The sequence below is a fragment of the Mus musculus genome, chromosome 2 (genome assembly GCF_000001635.26).
Source record: "Mus musculus strain C57BL/6J chromosome 2, GRCm38.p6 C57BL/6J".
In the NCBI taxonomy this organism is placed as follows: domain Eukaryota; kingdom Metazoa; phylum Chordata; class Mammalia; order Rodentia; family Muridae; genus Mus; species Mus musculus.
The window spans coordinates 167,014,629-167,035,571 of record NC_000068.7 but is presented as its reverse complement, the minus strand read 5'-3'; the positions used below and the strand labels follow the sequence as shown (position 1 = coordinate 167,035,571).

The 20,943-nt window shown below is 49.8% G+C and overlaps 1 protein-coding gene across 1 annotated transcript; it reads right to left on the bottom strand.

Annotated features, from left to right (window-relative positions):
- Nucleotides 1-626: 626 nt before the first annotated feature.
- On the bottom strand, nt 627-20,259 carry Ddx27 (DEAD box helicase 27). Its single transcript, NM_153065.3, has 21 exons — nt 20,146-20,259; nt 17,683-17,829; nt 15,886-15,945; nt 15,533-15,692; nt 15,029-15,072; nt 14,858-14,944; nt 13,419-13,524; nt 11,015-11,188; nt 9,302-9,452; nt 7,804-7,903; nt 7,562-7,703; nt 7,141-7,294; nt 6,211-6,292; nt 5,910-6,087; nt 4,131-4,237; nt 3,919-4,021; nt 1,915-2,009; nt 1,718-1,838; nt 1,449-1,536; nt 1,028-1,099; nt 627-933 (listed from the first exon to the last, which is right to left on the bottom strand). Exons 1-21 carry the CDS (start codon nt 20,236-20,238, stop codon nt 915-917), a joined length of 2,283 nt encoding a protein of 760 aa, NP_694705.2. The 5' UTR covers nt 20,239-20,259; the 3' UTR covers nt 627-914.
- Between the last annotated feature and the right edge of the window lie 684 nt (nt 20,260-20,943).

The window sequence follows — 20,943 nt, the reverse complement described above, 5'->3', positions numbered from 1 at the left end:
ATTCTCTAAGTACAGCAAATGTCTCCTGAGTCCCGAGACTACACTGCTTGCTGTTCCTAGCACATTCACTGTGCTTGACCATGCGGTGGGCATTGGTGTCAGGACACTAGGGAGGGGCTGCGTTTCTCCTTCCACTGCCTGGGTCCCCAAGATGGAGCCCCGGTCAGTCTTGCCTTTGTTGACTAAGACTTCTCACCGGCCCCATCTTTTAACATGGAGATCTTCCCACCAAAGGCAGAGCCAGGTCTGACCCACAGCCCAGCAGCAGGTGAGCTTTGACTTAACACAGAGCCCTGAGCTGGCAGCTGTGAGCAGGGCATGCAGCTGGAGAACAGGCCCTTTGCAAACGGAGGTAAGGCAGTCTAAACTCACCAGATAGACTACTTGCATTTAATATGTGTAGGGAAGCCAGTCAGGAAGGGAACCCTGGCACAGCAGTGCGTACCTGTAACCCCAACAATCTCTACAGTACCACAAATTGGAGGCCTTAACAGCAGGCTCCAAGCTAGCCTGTGCTACACAGTGAGATGCTCACATTTTTAAAAAGGCATGCATGCATAAATGACTAACACTAAGAAACAGCTCCTAGATACTAACCCAACAGATTCACAGACAACAGGCTTGTTCAAGAAGGTCTGCTGTTCTTAAAGATTTTATTTATTTTATGTATGTGAGTACACTGTAGCTGTCTTCAGACCCATTAGAAGAGGGCATCGGATCCCATTATAGATGGTTATAAGCCACCATGTGGTCGCTGAGAATTGAACTCAGGACCTCTGGAAGAGCAGTCTGAGCCATCTCTCCAGCCCCAGGTTTGGGGTTTTATATATGGAAAAAAACCAGACCAAGACAAGATGACTTCCCACAGGGAAGGGATATAAAATTGTCCCACCAACTTCTTCACACCACTGAGACTACTTCTTTCTCTTGTACCTATTAAGGAAATCAATATTATAAGTACTGCCTCCCACCCAGCCTGCCTCTCCGCCCATGGGTACTGCCTCTGCCCTCTACAGTGCAACATCACCTGGACTTAGATTTGAAGTTCCCTCTCCTCTGGCGGGGCAGACCTGACTGTTTCCTCTCTTCAAAGGAAGGGCTGTAAGACAGATGAAGAATGAGATGGGTAGGCTGTGGGACACGTGAGGGATGTCACCCATATTGGCTTCACAGGCCAGCCCAGGTGGGATGGGTACCCTGAGGGGAGTGCAGTGCCTGGGATTCAGTCTCCTGTGGGCTTGTGCAGAACAATGTGCAGTTCTGGAAGCCAGACACCAATTTCACATCAGTGGGCAGAGGCTTTTTGAAGTTGTCTGGATGAGGGGGCTTATGGAAGCACACTAAGTTCTGCTCTGCTCATCATTACAGCATTGGGAAGCGCTAGGCAAGAGGCAGAGTGAGCGAGCATGGACAAGGGTGCTTTCGTGTGAGCGGCACTTTAAACCTACCCAGCCCGATACTGTTTCAGGGCCTTCTTGCTTGTGTTGGTGAGTTCTTCATCAAACACAGACTTCTGCTGCTGCTTCTGCTTTTTAGCTATACACAGAGAAAAATGGGTCAGAGGCTACTGAGTTCCCTGACACTGAGGGAGAGAATTCCAGAATCCATGGAGGGCCAGGTTCAAGGATACATCCCAGTTCCTCCAAAGCTTGATCACTGCCATCCCTGCCAGCTCTTGCCATGGTGCGAGCCTCAGAATGGACACCCTATCACTTACCAGGGCCTGTAGGCTCGTCCTCAGGCATTGCCCGTGCTCGCTTGGTTCTGCGATTCCTCTTGGCCAGCCGCTCTGCAAACATCTGTGCCTTGAGGATTTCAAACTGGGACCTCTCCTCTGCCTGGGGGCAGAGTGAGGGATGAGCACAGAACACACCAGTGCTTCATGGGACCCTACTCCACAGGGAGGCCACTCACCGTCATCTCCCCCTTTTTCTTGGCATCCTTCATAAACTTCTTCCTTTTCTTCTTTCCTCTTAAGGCCAAGTCAAACTCCTGTAGAGCCTTAGCAACTAGAGTGAGGACAGAGTGTGGAATTTAGGGGCTATTTGATTATGTCATTAAAGCTTAAAATGAGAAGGAACTAGAGGTGACAGCTCACTGAGTAAAGTACCCTTCAGGGAAGACTGAGGGCCTGGGCAGGACTGCTCCCTTAATGGTTGCTGGGAGAAGGGGAATTGAGGTTTTCAGTGGTGCAGCCACTGGCAAGGTGACCCTGTTCAAGAGAATCATCCCACTCATGCTCATGTCAGAGACTTCACTAAATGCAGCAGCCTTGAAAAGAGACTTCAAGTCAGGAAGGAGCTTGCTGGAAAGACACTCAGCACCAAAGGTGAGGGTGGTGGGGAAGGGACAGGTGGTGTGTGTGTGTGTGTGTGTGTGTGTGTGTGTGTGTGTGATGAGAGAGAGAGAGAGAGAGAGAGAGAGAGAGAGAGAGAGAGAGAGAGAAAGAGAGAGAGAGAGGGAGAGAGAGTGCCAAGTATACTAACACAATAAAACTATGATAAAAAGCCGGGCAGTGGTGGCGCACGCCTTTGATCCCAGCACTCGGGAGACAGAGGCAGGCGGATTTCTGAGTTCCAGCCCAGCCTGGTCTATAAAGTGAGTTCCAGGACAGCCAGGGCTACACAGACAAACCCTGTCTGGGAAAAAAAAAAAACCAAATAAACAAAAAACAAAAAACTATGATAAAATAAACATACAAAGTTTTAAAAGAGCTGAGGACTTGAATTTGATACCTAGAACCAACTTTTTAAAAAACTGGCTCCTTGACACAGGGTCTATGTACCCCTGGCTTACCTGGAACTCACAGAGATCCACCCACCTCTGCCACCATAGTATGAAGATAAAGGTGAACACAGGCACCTAGAACCAGGGGGGGGGGGGCAGGAAGAGGAGGAGGAGGAGAAGGAAAGGAAGGAAGGAAGGAAGGAAGGAAGGAAGGAAGGAAGGAAGGAAGGAAGAAAGGAGAAAGGAAAAGGAAAAGGAAAAGGAAAAGGAAAAGGAAAAGGAAAAGGAAAAGGAAAGGAAAGGGAAGGGAAGAGAAGAAAGAGGGAGTGTGGTGGTGGTCTTGTTTATAACCCAGTACTGGGGTGGCAGAAAAAGGCTGATCCTTAGGGTTGCCCGGCCAGCCAGACTAACCCATTTCCTGAGTTCTAGACCAATGAGACCCTGTCTTAACAAATAAAACAAGGGCTGGAGAGATGGCTCAGCAGTTAAGAATGCTGAGTATTCTTCCAGAGGCTGGCAAGATGGCTCAGTGGTTAAGAGCACTGACTGCTCTTCCAGAGGTCCTGAGTTCAATTCCCAGCAACCACATGGTGGCTCACAGCCATCTGTAATACTATCCAATGCCCTCTTCTGTGTCTGAAGACCTCAACAGTGCTCATATACATAAAATAAATAAATTTTAAAAAAATAAAACAAGATGGAACATAAGATCCCTGAAGAAAGACAGCGGAGGTTGTCTGTCCCCTCCAGCTCTCCGAGTCCCAGCTGCCTCAGTACACAGAAGGTCCTCACTGTCTCAACTCTCACCACAAATGACCCAGTACTCAACAGCTCCCACCAACATCACTGCCCCGTCAAACAGAGGCAGCGTTTCTCACATTGCTGGCACAGCCTACATGAGAGATCATTTTGAAACTTCCACTAGAGTCAGAAATTTACATCCCTTTTCACCTCCAGAACACCCTACAAAGCACACATACTCATTTAACTAAGGAGCACATGTTCAAAGATTCTCAGGACATCTCCACCCCATCTGCCTAATGGCAAAAGTTGGGTAAACTTTGGTATCTCTCACCATGGAAAAGTTACATTATAAACTACTCATGATAAAGCAGCATACTGCCATCTTAGGTTTGCCTGGCAAGCAGTTTCCTCACAATGCTCAGCCAGTGAGGAGCCTTCCAGACTTACTCTTCTCCTTCTTCCTCTCTTCTTTGGTCTGGAACCAGCTCCTCTCAGGCTCCTGGTCTGCTGTCTCTTTCCCTTTGGCTAAGAGTCGCTGTGCTGTGTCAATCTGTGGGGATGGTACAAGGACACCCGTGGTGGAACTGCAGCTGTCCCTGCCAGGTGAGCGCTGCAGTGTCACTGAGCAGCTGAGTAGGGAGATGGCCACACAGCCTCACCTGGGCTTCCGACTGCTGCATCTCTTTTTCCTCCGCCTCCAGCTGCAGCACTGCATACACATCTTTCTCCAATTTCTCAATCTTGTCCCGGAACTTGAGGATAACATCTTACAGGAAAGGAATAAAGAATAAAACTGAAGGTGACTACTAAGCAGTTAGTGAAAATAACGCAGATGCCTACCTGCTAACAGAACAGCATGCTCCTCCCTGAACACCTCCCACTAAGAATGAGGCCCTGTGAGGTCAGCAGCCTACAGATGCTGGTTACCCAGGAGGCTGAGACCTGCTTGATCCAGCCTGAGCACAAGAGAGTCAGAAGCCTTCTCAAAAGTGACCAAACAAGGAGATGCCACACAAGAATAAAGACACATTCAGGTCTCCAGAACCCTCACAAAGCCGGCACAGCAGCACGCATCTGTGAGCCAGCTGCTCCTACACCCAGATGGGAGGTAAAGACAGAAAAGCCAGCTTCTGTAACAGGCTCCTCTCCTCCTGTCACCGGGCCACACTGTTAACTCACTGTCACAGCACAAACACCAGCTGTTCTGTTTCTGCGCAATCCCTGGCTACTGGGACTGCAGCACTGAACCTGGGCACACAGAAGGACCTACTACCCAAATGACACCAGAAATAAAAACGGTGTGGGGAAAATGCGGGCTGGTAAGAACAATGGCTGTTCTTCCAGGACCTGGGTTGTTCCCAGCACCCACACATAGCTCACTCTCATCCGGAACTCCAGTTCTAGATGATCTGATGCCCTCTTCTGGCCTCCAAGAGCATCACACATATACTAAATGAACATTCATGCAGGCACATACATAAAATAAAAATAAATAGAATCTCCAAACAAAAAGAGACCAGCAACATCTACAAACAGAAGAGACACTGAAGGAAGGGCTCTCTGATTACAGAGTTCATGTTTATTATCACCAATTCCCACGAGTAGATTCAACTCAGCAGTATTAAAACATGGAAGCCGGGGCTGGAGAGATGGCTCAGCGGTTAAGAACACTGAGTGTTCTTCTGAAGGTCCTGAGTTCAAATCCCAGCAACCACATGATGGCTCACAACCATCCATAATGAGGTCTGATGCCCTCTTCTGGTGTGTCTGAAGACAGCTACAGTGTACTTAGATATAATAATAAATAAATCTTTAAAAAAAAAAACAAAAAAACATGGAAGCCAGGCACGGTGGGCATGCCTTTAATCCCAGCACCAGCATGCAGGGGAAGGTAGAACGTCGAGATTGAGGCCAATCAGGTTTACATAATAGCATGGCAAGACCCTGTCTCAGAGAGAGAGAGAGAGAGAGAGAGAGAGAGAGAGAGAGAGAGAGAACACGAACTAGCAAATAAATGAGTCAATCTTGAGCCACAGGTCCAAGGCTACCCTGGACAACTGAATCCACATCTTAAAATTAAACAAGGTCTGGGAATAACGCTCAGGGGTAGAGGAGTCGCCCAGCATGCACAGGAACAAGGTTTCATCTCTAGTCTTGGATTACAAATAAAAGGAGGAAGGAAGAAAGGGAGGGCACCCATAAGAACAGACCAAAACGGATGAAAGCCAAGAATAAGTGCTAGCCTTGTCCACCAAAGGGATGGGAGAGCTGATGAGAATGGAGACTCTATTAACTCCTAAGAAGTTCTGACAAGCTGGACCCTACCATCACCATTCTTGGTGGTACACAGCTTCCTAGGGAAGGGGAGGAAGCCTGTCCAGGGGACTCAGGAGGTGGCAGAGTCGAGCTGCCCGACCCCACCATCCTGTGCTGCTCACCCTGGGGAAGGATCCGAGCCTTCACTGGCGCCTTGGCAGCCTTCACGATCTCCTTCAGCATCTTCCGCTCCTCCTCTCCCACTAGGGAGACAGAGCGTCCAGCCCTGCCAGCACGGGCCGTCCGCCCCACCCGGTGCACATAGTGTTTAACAGTGTTGGGCATGGTGAAGTTGATCACCTGAAGATCAGAGCGAGGATCAGTGAGGTGCCCCAGGCAGACACAGGAGGCACAGGGACCCCACCAAGAGCAATCAACACAAGATAGGGACCCAACCAAGAGCAAAATCAATACAAGTCTCACTGTTTTCACTCCTTCAATGTCAAGACCGCGGGCTGCCACATCTGTGGCCACCAGGATGTCAATCTGTTCGTCCTTAAAGCGCCTAGAAAGAGCCAAAGAGATGGTTAGTAAGCTCCCTCAGCCCAACACGATGAAATGGTAAGGGTTAGGGCTAGGTATCTGCTACCAAGCCTGAGGACCCAAGGCCTCATGATGGAAGGATCTTAACCCCTGGCACCCACATGCTGGAAGGAGAACTAATTCCTATAAGGTGTCCTCTGGCTTCCACACTGGCACCATGCCACACACCCAAGCACACAAAATAAATAAAACAACCTGCACTGACTGAGCACATCAAGTCTGGTGTGTGCTGTTTCAGGCAGCATTTCCCATCACACTCGCGTTTGTCTGTCCCGACTACAGCAGAGCAGAGGTCAGAGCCTCAGAGGGTGGACTCAGGTCCTTGCTTTACACACATCTTTCAGGCAGTGAAGAGCAGGGCAGGGGTAAGGGGGCGTTCTGCAGGCCCCTGTCCTGTAGCTCTCCTCTGCTCTTGAGAACTGAATGACAAACCACACAGGAACCATGACGCACACGCAGAGCACATGCTCGTGAAATGGCTGCTGGCCAGGGGCGAGGCCTAATCACTTGACACTGGAGCTGCTCTGGGAAAGCCACACACAGGAGCACAGTGAGCAACCCGCTCCAAGGTCAGAAGAGTTCTAAGTGCATCACCTCACAGCGCTCACATTAAACCCAATGAGGTGTCAGTGAGTCCCACCTCCCTCTCCCACCTGCTGGGACTACAGGGGTGGTGGCAGACACTGGTGTACAACTGCTTAAAGTGGGGCACTGTATTGTTTGTGTCCCCTGCCTCTGCTCTAACACAACTCTTTTCTCCCAGCATGGTCCCCTGGGCTGACCAGGAAGGAGGGCAGCACCGAGCGTTACCGGAGGGCCTCCAGGCGCTGGGTCTGTGACAAGTTGCCGTGGAGCTCGCCCACCTGCAGCCCCAGCAGCCCCAGGAGGATGTGCATGCGATGGGCCTGCTTCTTGGTCTGGGTGAAGAGCATCACGTGGTCAGTGAAGGTTCTCATCAGCAGAGCTGCAGGGAGAAGAGTGAGCCAGCACCGGGCAGACCGACCATGAACTGTCTGCGGGGCTCCCGGGCCAAGGCAAAGCCAGAGAAGCCAACTCCCAAGCGTAGTCAACAGCACGGACTGAGGAAACGGGAGGCAGCGGGCTAGCAGCCTCCTGGGAGAGGTGGCGTGGACTAGGTAACAGGCAGTGCCACCGTGTGAGCTGGGGAGAATGGATGGAGGCAGCCTGAGTGCAGACACCCACCCTGCCCAGACCAGCCCTGAGTCTTCACCTGCCACAATGGCCTCCCGGTCCCCTTCCCTATTAGGCCGGATCCGTATGAACTCTTGCCGCAGGAAGGGAGCGACATCTGTGTTGCTGTTCACAAATATCCGCACAGGATTCTTTAAGGAGACCGAAGCCAGATCTTTCACCTACCAAGTACAAGGTCATGGCTGATCAGCTCTGAGATGGAGAACAAGAAAAGAGGGCTTGCCCAGCTGGGATCCTCTGCACGCAACGAGGCACACCCACCTCATCTGTCATGGTGGCCGAGAAGAGCATGGTCTGGCGGTGGTGGGAACACATTCGGATAATCTCCTTCATCTGCTCCTCGAAATACTCATCCAGCATCCTGGAGGAAGGCGCAGACAGTGAGAACGCTCTTCTGTCAAGAGCGAGGGGGCGGGAGCGAGGGAGGGGGCCACACAGGCCACGGCTGTACTCAGGACTCAGGCTTACTCTGGGACCGCTGTTGTCTCACCCTTACTACGTCATGTCTGAGCCACCAGGACTCTGCCCTTCTATTCTGCAAGGCACTGAGATGAAGACAGCTTGTCCCCAGATGTCCCAGCAGCACAGACAATAACCTGCTCCTGCACAATCACAGTGTCAGACACCTGGCAGGCAGACACCGGAGTGCTTGGACCAAATCTCCACTGTTCCCCGCGCTACTCTTTAGTCTGTCTGGAACAGCCCCTCAGTCTTGCTCGCTCTCTGTCTAGTTGTGTCCTGGTGACGGGGACACTAAACCATCCTAGGGAAGAGGCTGCTGGGTAAGGCTTGCAGAAACTTGAAAGTCAAGGAGATGCTGCTGTACTGAGGACAAGCACCATGTGTGTATAAACAGGGTTTGCAGACAGGTGTACCACAGATGTGACACACAGAGCTGAGCTGGACAGACAGGGCCGCCATTAGCTGAGCTGAGGGGAGAGGAGGGGAGGAGAGGGGCACACGCGAGGCATGCTCAGTTCTTCCAGGCTCCCCCAAGAGGGTGACCCATCTTTTCAATGGACCTTTGCCATTGGTCCAAGTGGAGCATGCATGAGCAAGAGGAGGGCAGTGTGGACGGGCAGGAAGCAGAGTATGATGGTGGTGCCGGGAGTCCTGGAGCTGGCCTGTGGAAGCTATACTGCCCTGCCTGCATTACTCTCTAGAGTATCCAGCAGGAGATGGCTACCTTTCTTATTTATTTCCATGTACAGACAAGAAAAAGAATTGTTCTGAGGAGCTCAGTGACATTTTCAAATCTCAGAAAATGGTAGAATTCTCATTATTTGAGATTTTGGTTTTCTGGAGGCACAGGCTCACTCTGTACCCAGGCTGGTCTAGAACTTGCTATGTACTATGAGCTAGACTCCCTCTTGGCAATCTTGATGCCTCAGCATCCCAGCCTTCCAAGTGTGGGATTACAGGCATGCAGCACTATTCCTGAAGGACCTCTCGGACCTCTTAAGCAGCTCACTATAAAGGTGGAGGAAGAGGGAAAGGGGCAGGGAAGGAGGGAGAGAGGGAAGAGAAGAAGGAAGAAGGGGGAAAGGAGAGACGGAGAAGGGGAGAGGAAGGGAGAGAGCACGCGTGCGCACGCACGCACACACGCACACACACACACACACATCCAGAAAACCCTGACCTCAATCTGGACAAAAACCCAATGTGAACAGCAATGGTGTTACTACACACGTGTCACCAAGAGCCTTAGCGAGCACGCAGGGGAACAGCACAGCATCCCCAGGCCCCATCTCAGGCACACCTGTCAGCCTCATCCAAGATGAGCACTTCAATGCTGCTCAGGTGGAAGGAGGGGCAGTTATGGAGGTGGTCGATGAGCCGGCCAGGTGTGGCAATGAGGATGTCTGGTGCTGCCCGAAGAGCGGCTTCCTGAGACTTCACATCCAGGCCACCTGCAGAAAACGCCCCACGGATGGCCTGATCACTCATTCATCAGTGGGGCCCCCGGCCTGGGGCTCAGGCCAAATGTAGAGCACACAGAGAAACAAGCAAGCCGAAGGCCTTGGCAACGTGATTTCTCAATGAGCATCAGTGGGGAGCCAAACCCCACCCCGAATTCTCATTATCAAGGTTAAGTCATCTTTCTTTATTGGTTTGAGACAGGGTCTCACATATGTAGCCCTGGCTGTCAATGAGCCCTACTTCATCCTTGCAAGTGCTAGGATCACAAAAGATTTTATGGGAAATAATACTATGGATTTTTTTTAATAAATGATATTTTATTTATATGAGCACACTGTAGCTGTCTTCAGACACACGGGAAGAGGGCATCAGATCCCATTACAAATGGTTGTGAGCCACCACGTGGTTGCTGGGAATTGAACTCAGGACCTCTGGAAGAGCAGTCAGTGCTGTTTTGTTTTTGTTTTTTGGAGACAGGGTTTCTCTGTATATCCCTGGCTGTCCTGGAACTCACTCTGTAGACCAGGCTCACCTCAAACTCAGAAATCCACCTGTCTCTGCCTCCCAAGTGCTGGGATACAGTCAGTCATTCAGTGCTCTTAACCACAGAGCCATCTCTCCTGTCCAAAATAATACTGTTTTTTGTGTGTTACTAGAAACTGAACCCAGAGACTGGCAGAAGCTACATAATACAGCTCCTCTGCCGTGGAGCCACATCCCCATCCCTGAATTCTCTTTCTCAAGGTTAGGTCTTCTTTTTAGCAGAGTCTGACTGTGCATCTTTGCTGATCTAGAACTCATTGTGTCCACCAGGCTGGCCTCCAACCGACAGATCTGACATCCTCTGCCTTTCAGTGATGGAATTAAGGGCCTGCATCCCCAAGCAAGCTCTTCTGTAAAGGTCAGCTGCATTCTATTATGTGCCCACTGTGTTAGGTGCACAGGTGCACGCCTGCTACTGATGCCTCACAGGTCAGAAGACAATGTCAGATCCCCTGGAACTGGAGTTTCAGAGAACTGTGGGTCACATGTGGGTGCTGGGAATTGAAACCCAAGTCCTTTTTTTAGAGTAGTATGTGTTCTGAGCCACTGGACTAACTCTCCAGCCCCAAGGCTAAGTTTTGTGAGTAGGAATGGAGTTTAGTGATACAGTACTGGGCAAAGGCCTCAGATTCAATCCCCAGTACCACAAAGCAAAGAGGTCAAGTCGTGCTGAGTTCTAGCGTTCACTCAGTAGCAGGAAGGCAGGAAGACTGTGTTTGAGGTCAACCTGAGCTACACAGTTAAGTTCCAAGCTAACCTGGGCTACATATTGAAACCTATCTCAAAAACATAAAACAAAACAAAACAAAACAAAAAAGAGAGTTAAGTCTTAGTGAAACCTCCTCCCCTACCTCCCACCATGTAAACCACCAGTACCCACCTCCAGTACCCACATGAAAACATGTCCACTAATTTTTAGGTGAACCCAATTAACACAAAGGCCCTTCCTGCCATCTGGGGTTCAGTGAAGCACACCCCGTCCTCTGTCATCACATCCTATCTCACTCACCCACAGCCAGGCAGGTAGTGATGCTGCAGAACTGGGCCAGCTGCTTGGTGACAGAGTGCACTTGGATGCCCAGCTCTCTCGTGGGGACCAGCACCAGCACGCGAGTGACTGCAGCCTGGCGGGGCTTGTAGATCAGACGCTCCAAGACGGGCAGTGCAAAGGCTGCAGTTTTGCCTAGAGGAGGACAGGAGAGCAGAACGCAGCTTCAGCACCCTCCATGCCTGCTCCCACCCAAGTCCAGGAACCTACTTCTCTGCTTATGGGAACACACAACTTCTGCATAAGTGCTTGCCTACTGTCACCCCACGTCCATGTAAACGTGAAAGAAAAGCATGGTGACTGGGCTGGCGAGAAAGGCAGCAGTTACCAGGCAGGCCACTCTCCCAGGACCACTATCATTCAGTTCCTGTCCTAACACTAGTGGATGCCAGACACAAAGCTCTCATTCTCAGAGTCTTAGCTAGCTAGGATTTTTTTTTTTAAATTAGATATTTTCTTTATTTACATTTCAAATGCTATCCCAAAAGTTCCCCATACCCTCCCCCTGCCCTACTCCCCACCCACCCACTCCCACTTCTTGGCCCTGGCGTTCACCTGTACTGGGGCATATAAAGTTTGCTAGACCAAGAGGCCTCTCTTCCCAGTGATGGCCAACTAGGCCATCTTCTGCTACATATGCAGCTAAAGACACGAGCTCTGGGGTACTGGTTAGTTCATGTTGTTGTTTCACCTAGCTAGCTAGTATTTTAACGACTCTTTTTTTTTTTTTCTTTTAAGATTTATTTTATTTATATGAGTACACTGTAGCTGTCTTCAGATACACAAGAAGAGGGCATCAGGTCCCATTATAGATGGTTGTGAGCCACCATGTGGTTGCTGGGAATTGAACTCAGGACCTCTGGAAGAGCAGTCAATGCTCTTAACCACTGAGCCATCTCTCCAGTCTTAAAGACTCATTTTTTATTGACATCTCTGTGTATGTCTGGGCATGGATGCCACATATGTGTACCCAGAGACCACATAACAGCAATGGATCCTCTGCAATTGGAGTTAGACACAGCTGTGAACTGCCATTGGGGGCTAGGAATTGAACCTGGGTTCCCTGTTAGAGCAGCCAGTGCTCTTAATCACTAAGCTATCTCTCTAGCCCTGATACTTATCTATTTTATACTTACATGTATATGAGTATTTACCCTGTATGGATGTATGGCTGGTGCCCATGGAGATCAGTAGAGATCAGATATCTGATCCTCTGGAACTGCAGTTATAGATACCTGCTAAGCTGCCAAGTGGGTGTGGGTGCTGGGAACCAAACTTTGGTCCTCTGAGAGTGTAGCCAGTGCTCTTTACTTCTGAGCCATCTCTCCAGTTTGCAAGTTTAATATTCTATAACATGTTGCTTTGATGCCAAATTGACATCCCCATAGCTTTTAAAGCTGTTAAAATCACCATCTGAGAGGTGCTGGAGAGATAGCTCAGCGGCTAAGGACACTGACTGCTCTTCCAGAGGTCCTGAGTTCAATTCCCAGCAACCACATGGTGGTTCACAACCATCTCATATATAAACTAAATAAATCTTAAAAAAACAAAACAAAAACTCCACCAACTGAAGGGCTGGAGAGGTGGCAGTGGGTAAAAGTGAGCGCTGCTCCTCTAGAAGATGAACGCAGCTCCCAGCACCCCTGCCAGGCACCAGAGGGCCTGTCATCCTCTTCTGGACTCTGAGCACACCTGCGCTCACATGTACACATAACCCACATAAGACATATGCATAAACACATAATTAATAAAATAAAATCTTTAAGGACAACAAAAATCTCAAAATCACCAATTGACTACCGATTTCTACAGACTTTTCTTTTAAGATACTTTCTATACCCCCAGTCTGAGCAGAAACTTACAATCTCTGTCTCAGTTCTGAGATTAGAGGACAACACCACTACATCTAGCTTTATAAACTCTTTCAATAGTTCAAAAAGCCAGGAGGGGCTGCACGAATAGCTCAGTGGTTAAGAGAACGTGCTGCTCCAGCAGAAGACCTGGGTGGGGTTCCCAGCATATACACAGCAGACAGCATATACACAGCAGATACAATCAACTCCAGATACAGTTACTCCATACCTGCACACATATGATATCTGTATATACATGCAAGCAAAGTACTCATCATCTTTATTTTATTTTAGGATTTTATAAACAGGGTTTCTCTGTATAGCCTTGGATGCCCTGAAATGCTCAGCGTAGACAAACCTGGCTTCAAACTCAGATCCACGTGCCTCTGCCTCTGGAATGCTAGGATTAAAGGCTTGCACCACCACCACCCGGCTCACTGGTAAATTTTTAAGGAGCCAGGTGTGTTTAGCCCTAGTGTGCTTTGGCCACCTCCTCCCCCCTACCCTCTCACCTGTCCCAGTGGCTGCACAGGCGCAGATGTCCTTCCCCAGCAGACCCACAGGGATACACGCCTTCTGGATTGGCGTGGGCTGCTTGAAGCCCATGGCTGTAATGGCCTGAAAAGAAAAGTTACAGTCAGACAGGGCAGGTGGGCAGGGAATGATTCACAGCAAGCAACAAGGTAACCAAGGTCCAGGGCACACAATGTCCTCTGAGTGCCTTTGCTCCAGAGCTTAAGGCACCAGCTGCAGCTGCGCTCTGGACAGCAGGAGACAAAAGGAAAGCTGCACTCTGGAAACGGCAGAAAGAAACAGACAAAAAGACGAACACCCATTCTACAGAGATAAATGCAGCCACGAAGGAGCTGCAGCCAACCAGGAGGACATGTGAGTCACAACAGGGATGTCAGGGGTGAATCACTGAACCCTGTGGGATGAGAGAGCTCCCCAGGAGAATTCTAGAGAAGAAGTCTTTCAATCGGAGGAAACAGCAAGTGCAAAAAAGAAAAGCGCTACAATATCCTCCAGGAGGACCAGAAGAAAGAGAATCCGGGAGTCAGTGCAAGGACTTTGGCTTCATCGTCCTGCTCCAGACGGTTCTCTGGAACTGAGCCCACAACAGTGCTGAGGAGGCCAAAGAGGAATGAATGAAGATGGAGGCCACTTCAAGAATCAACCCTTGTCAGCCAGGCGTGGTGGCGCACGCCTTTAATCCCAGGCAGAGGCAGGCGGATTTCTGAGTTCGAGGCCAGCCTGGTCTACAGAATGAGTTCCAGGGCAGCCAGAGCTATACAGAGAAACCCTGTCTCGAAAAACCAAAAAAGGGGCTGGTGAGATGGCTCAGTGGGTAAGAGCACCCGACTGCTCTTCCGAAGGTCCGGAGTTCAAATCCCAGCAACCACATGGTGGCTCACAACCATCCGTAACGAGATCTGATGTCCTCTTCTGGAGTGTCTGAAGACAGCTACAGTGAACTTACATATAATAAATAAATAAATCTTTAAAAAAAAAAAAAAAAAGAATCAACCCTTGTCACCTGGCTATAGTGATGTACATCTAGATCCCAGCCCTTGTGAGATGAAGGCAGGAGGATCAGGAGTTCAAGGCCTATCTTAGCTACACAGCATGTTCATAGCAAGCCTGGACTACATGAGACCCTGTCTAAAATGAACAGGCTGGAGTGATGGCTCGGCAATGAAGAGCACTTGCTGCTCTTGCAGAAGACCTGAGTCTGGTTCCCAGCACACAGGGCAGCTCACCATCACTTGTTACTTCAGCTGCAGGGGATCCATGCCCTCCCCTGGCTCCCACAGGCACCAGTACACGCACAGGTATGCGCACACGCACACACACACACATGCATATGCATGCTTCATGTGAGCCCATGTGCGCACACAGAAAGAAGAAATTCAATCAAAGAAGAATCAACCCTTGTTGCCAAAGCTACTACCTTCAGGAGGGGCCGGGAGAGGTTCATGTCCTGGAAGGACAGGCTTTTGTCATACTCGGATGCATCTTCAAAGAATCCTCCTGCTGCCTGCAACAGATCAGACGACAGGAAAGAACTCAGCAAAGCAAGCAAGCCTGCATGTCCTTTCAGCAACCTCAGACCCAGGCTCACCTGGCCCTTCTTCTTCTTCTTCTTCTCCTTCACTTTGAGTGTGTCTGTGGGAAAAAACACAGCAGTGTGCAGAGTGCTTCTTACCCAGCACCTGCCTCTGGACCCCATGTCCTTGGTGCTGTCCAGGGAGGGTGCTGTCCCACTCCTTTCACAGGTAAGGGCAAACGCAGACAGGACACTAGCCTAGTGAGTACAGTGTAGATGGCAGGCTCTTAACACAACACTGTGACACCTGAGTGAATTCTACCAAAATGCTCACTGAACCCCCAACTACAGAGGCAAACCCAATGCAACCGAGTCGCCCCAAGTAGGCGAGCTGTAGAGAAGCCAACACTCCGTGGAGCTGAGAATGAGGAGAGAAGCAGGTCCCCAGAAAGAAGAAGCCCTGATATGGTGGCCAGTAAAGAGACAATTTATCCTAACAAATCCCAGCACCGTGGGGACCAGCAGGCTCCAGCACAAAGACTGCACAACCTCCTACAGAGCCAAGGTGCATCGGCCTACCTGCTTTGGTGAGGATTTCCTCATCCTCAGAGGAGTAGTCAGTCTCAGAGTCTTCATCCTTGGAGCCTGCCTCATCCTCACCCGGATTCTCCTGCCCCTTCAGGTCAGAGTCTGCCTGGCCTTCTTTCTCCTCCACCTTCCCAGACTTGGCTTCCTTGTCCTGAGGAAAAATCAAATGAAGTAGGTGTGACTACAAACACCAGGAAATTCAGAACCTAAGAGAAGCGATGCTGAACTCCAAGGCCAGACAGTAAGGAGTAATGACCACCCAGACCGGAGCACCTGTTCCCGCCCCTCTCAAAGCCACAGGCCAGAGTGCAACTACAACCGCCGCAGCCGGGTCTCAGCCTCACCTCTGCCTTCCTTCTCTTCCGGACTTTCTCAATCTTCTCATCTAGTGTAGTGGCTGCCCGCTGGAGAGAAAATCATTGCAGGTCAAAGATACACATAACTCAGAAAGGACGCCAAACAGGCGTCACGGGGTCAGGACTCAAGTGCTAGTGTAGAAGAGGACTGTCTGTGCTAGGCATGGAGGCTCATAGCTGTAATCTAGCATCTGAAAGGGTTGAGGCAAAAAGCCACCAAGTCAAAGCCAGCCTTGACTACAGTGAGTTCCAAGCCAGCCTGGGCTGTTAACCCTATCTAAGGCTATCTCAAAGGCTATTAGACAACACTGCCTAAATTTTTGGGAATTTTTATCAATCTGCAAACTTTGTTAACCAAGGTTAATAACCAAAAGAGGATAGGATCCAAACATAGTACATGTATATGTGAACATTAAGTTTTTTTTTAAAGGTCTTAGTTTGTCAAAAAATAAAAATAAAAGCTAGATTACTAAAAAGCAATACAAACTTTTTTTTTTTTTTGGTCTTTCCAGACAAGGGTTTCTCTGTGTAGTCCTGGCTGTCCTGGAACTCACTTTCTAGACCAGTCTGGCCTCGAACTCAGAAATCCACCTGCCTCTGCCTCCCGAGTGCTGGGATTAAAGGCATGCGCCACCACGCCGGGCACAAACACATTTTTTTTAAATATTTATTTATTATTATATGTAAATACATTGTAGCTGTCTTCAGACACACCAGAAGAGGGAGTCAGATCTTGTCATGGATGGTTGTGAGCCACCATGTGGTTGCTGGGACTTGAACTCTGGACCTTCGGAAGAGCAGTCGGGTGCTCTTACCCACTAAGCCATCTCACCAGCCCACAAACACATTTCTTAAAAGACTATTTTAGAAGCTGGAGAAATGGCACAGCCATTAAGATCATCTGCTGCTCAAATCAGTTTCATTTCCAGGAACCACACTGGGTGGGTGGTCCACAGACATCTTTAACTTCAGCTCCAAAAGATCCAGTTCACTACTCTGGCCTCTGTAGGCACCTGGACATGCCTGGCAGACACACACACACACACACACACACACACACACAAATAAAATAAATCTTGATGCTGGAAAGATGGCTCATCAGTTAAGAACACTGGCTGCTCTACTGGAGGAGCCAGGTTCCATTGTAGCTCACAGCTCCACAGGTAGTTCCCAACCTCCTACAACTCCAGTCCTAGGGGACCTGACACCCTATTCTAGACTCTACACACACTGTGCACACGGAATGCACTTACACACACACTTCTCCTTCTGTTGCGCTAGGATTATAGACGTGGGCCAACATGCCCAGATGTGGGCATTTAATAAAGAAGAAAATTTCATTTATTCAGTTACTGAAGCAGGTCTAAGGAACAGAGCCATGGAGCATATGAAAGTCAAACAGCAGGACTCAGGTCTCTCCAACCAGGTGGGCTCTGGGGACTAAATTCAGGTCATCAGGTGACAAATGCCCTTACCATCTCACCAACTGGAATAAGACTCTTTGATACTTCCAAATATAGACAATATGGTTGTGACTATAGTCTACAATAAGCCCATTTTATAGTGCTTTCTACTGTTCTAAGTCACGAGGACTATGGGGCACTTGTAACTTCCTCTCCCTACTCCATCAAACCTACACAACTTATTTTCAAAGTCCTCAACTTCCAAAAGCTGCTGAGCGTAAGATGAAGGTAAAAGGCCATGAGGTAAGTGTTTGTCCTAATACCAACGTACTGCTTAACGGCCCATCCCCCATCACCTGAATCCCATCCCTGTCAGTCTTACCTTCTTCTTGAGCTGGCTCATGACATCAGCCAGGGCCCAGCTGCCATCATACATGCCCTCCTTCTCAGTGAAAACAAAGTCAGGGTTGAAGTCAGCACTGCGGTTCTTCTGCAAGGCTTTCTGCTTGCGGCCCAGCACAATGGGTCCCTACAAAGAGGAGAAGTGGGAGTGACAGTGACTGGCTGAGATGGAGGGAGGGGGCCTGAGAAACTCACAGCTGGAAGCACGGGTGGACCAGCTGGAAAAGCCTACCTGGGGTCAAATCAACACATAGAATACAAAAGAAACGAGGCAGTGGTGGCTGTAGGGCATGCCTCTAATCTCACAACTAGGGAGGCAAAGGCAGGTGCATCTCTATGAGTACCAAACAGCCAGGGCTACTTGGGAGAACCTGTCTCAACATAGATGAATAAACCTTAAGCTGGATGTGGTGGTGCACACCTTTAATTCCAGCACTTGGGAGGTAGAGGTGTCAGGCAGATGTCAGTCAGCCAGGGTTGACACAGAACCATGTCTCCACATCTCCAAAACTTCTGAGAAGGCAGAAACTGACATCTCTGCAGAAGCTGACTGGTCAGCTGACCCTCCCTGTTAAGTCCTATGTTCCAGTAAGAGAATGGTTTCCAAAAACAAAGTGGACAGCTCCCAAGAAATGACAGACACTTGATATACATTAACCTCTGGCCTGCTAACACATGCTTGTACCTACACACATATACTACACTTGCAAGAGTGTAGACACACACATGGGGGTGAGACATGGGGGATGGGGAGTGTAATAATGGCCAGTATAGTCTAGCCAGTGAATTCCATACCTATGTAAGATCCCGTCTCTAAGCAAGGTGGACAACTGGAGTAACAGCCCACAAAGTTGTTCTCTGGCCCCACACACGTGCATGTGAACAAGTACGCGCACAAGAACATGTACACAGGCACACATATGAATGTGCATAAACAATGCAAACAGCAACAGGACCGTCAGAAGCTCAAATGTATCCAAGATCCAGTTTCAAAAGGAAACACAAAACTGATACAGAATTGGATACCAACAAGCTTCTTACGGAGTGAGGCACTGCTCTAGTTCTGCCTTACAGAGCAGGTAATACATGAGCTAAGTCTCTCCCGGCCACCACCCAGTACATGCCAGGAGAGACAAAGTCATCCTCCATCCTGGACACCAAGGTACTTGCTCCCAAACCTGGATCGATTTAAAATGCCTCATGCCAATGGCAGACATCAGAAAACTGTTGTCCTGTACAGTGGTAGCCCGGAGGGAAGCGGAGGCAGCAGGAGGGTTCCAGAATGAAACCCTCCTGTTGTGGAGAGAAAAAAAGCCAGAGCAGACTGAGACATCTAGACACATGGTTCACAACCTTCCCAACCCAGATGGTGGTGACCCCAAACCATAAAGTTATTTCCGTTGAGACTTCATAACCATAATTCATTACTGTTATAAATCATAATGTAAATATCTGAAATGAGATCCTAGGGTCCCCAGGGTCTGGAGCCACAGGTGGAGAACTACTGAGGGAAGCCTTCCAGGCAGAGAGCAGAAGTGTGAAGAGAAGCTGGGCACACCTTTAATCCCAGCACTCAGGAGGCAGAGGCAGGCAGATCTGAGTTCGAAGTCTACCGAGGTAGGTCCAGGACAGCCAGGGCTATAGAGAGAAAGCCTGGGGGAGTGGGCTGGGTAGAGATGTGAAAGGCTCTGAGCAGAAAAAGAACACAAGTTTCTAAGACATGAAATGGAATGGTATGTCGGTGTTGCCAGGACAAGGAAGGCTGCTGAGGGTCAAATGGCAGAAAAGACAACAGAGCCTGGCCTGACTCTGAAAGCCACAAAAACTTAGCTGCATGGCTGGAACCACTCAGACCACTGAGACCACTCAGCTACTTGGTAAGGAGACCACCAAGCTGGAAACTGAAGTATGTGAGGGGCACAGGTTTGCAGGTGTGCGGGTGGGACTTGCAAAGACCGGAGTGTGGATGGACAGAGGGATAGAAGCCTTGGACAGACGCCTAAACTGACCAGCAGAGCTCCAAACGACCTCCCAGCAACATCCTTAAAGACTGGAGCCTTAGACATCAGCTTTCTCGGAATCGGACTGCAGAGGGCCTGGGCCATCCTTAGTGTCGTGTGAGGCTGGCTGACGCCGGTGTGAGGCACTGAGAGTTTGGGTTTGGGTCTTTTTCTCTCGCCACTCACCCTGGAGCCACTTTCTCAGGGCTACATCCCCACCGCCTAGCATCACTAGAACCCCCTTGGGAGGCTTGATGGATAGGTGGGAGCATGTGTCCCCGACTGGGCAGGAAGCAAGACTGACTTCGCCTGCGAAGTTCGACTCCGCACAGCTTGGTGACACGGCCTGCATGGGGACACCTGAGCACGCTGAGGAGGGCCTGGGGCCCGCAGCTGGTTCCCGGCCGCTCCCGCCCACGGCCCCTTCTCCCGCCGGCTCCTACCTCCTCCTCCTCGTCTCCGGAGTCCGACTCGGGCTCAACCGGCACCTCGTCATTCTCGCCGATGGTCCGGATGAAGCCGAGCTCCGCCAGCATGCTGAAGAAGCAGCCACTTCCGGACGTAGCGAGTGCGGCGCGCCGACACGACCCGCCTTTTCCGCGACCCGCTCGGCGTCGCGCGCATGTGCTTCACGTCACTTCCGCTCGGGGGCGGCACTTTGAGACTTCGCGGGCCTGCGTGGTTTCCAATAATAAAATCAAATGGGTGGGGCGTTGTTTAGATTAGAAAACTACTTTGTTTTGGGAAAGAAATAGAAGTCTGAGAGTGTGTAAAGGTGAGGGAAAAATTAGAAGTATGTGTACATTTGGGAACTTAACAACAAAATGGTAGTCAGGGCTGCCATCTGGCTCAGCATGGCAAAGGCCACACTACTCCTGAGTGCGATCCCGGTACCTACAAGGGGAAAGAAGAGCTCGGAATCCAGAGTTGTCCTCTGATCTTCACACCCTTTTCAAGTGAACACGCCCCTCTGTATACACAATTATAATAATTAACAGGGGGCTGGATTCCTGGAGGGCTGGTTTAGTGGCTAAGAGCACTGGTTGCTCCTGCAGAAGACCCAGGTTTGATTCCTAGCACCCACAAGGTGGCTCACAGCTGTCTGTAACTCCGTATCTGACCTCTGCGGCCACTGGGAACATCTGGTGCACAGACATGTATGCAGGCATGATGCAGGCACATAAAAGTTTAAATAATAGATAATATTTTAAGGATGGTCGAATTGTAAGTTCTATTTTCTT

What these genes read in the sequence shown, in the direction of transcription:
- Ddx27 (NM_153065.3), bottom strand. Translation starts at nt 20,238, where the DNA reads ATGCTGGCGGAGCTCGGCTTCATCCGGACCATCGGCGAGAATGACGAG. An exon ending in CCGGAGACGAGGAGGAGGAG is followed by an intron (nt 17,830 to 20,145) that starts GTAGGAGCCGGC and finishes TCCTCTTTGTAG; the next exon opens with GGACCCATTGTGCTGGGCCG. An exon ending in CTGTGCAGCCACTGGGACAG is followed by an intron (nt 11,189 to 13,418) that starts GTGAGAGGGTAG and finishes GTCCTCCTCTAG; the next exon opens with GCAAAACTGCAGCCTTTGCA.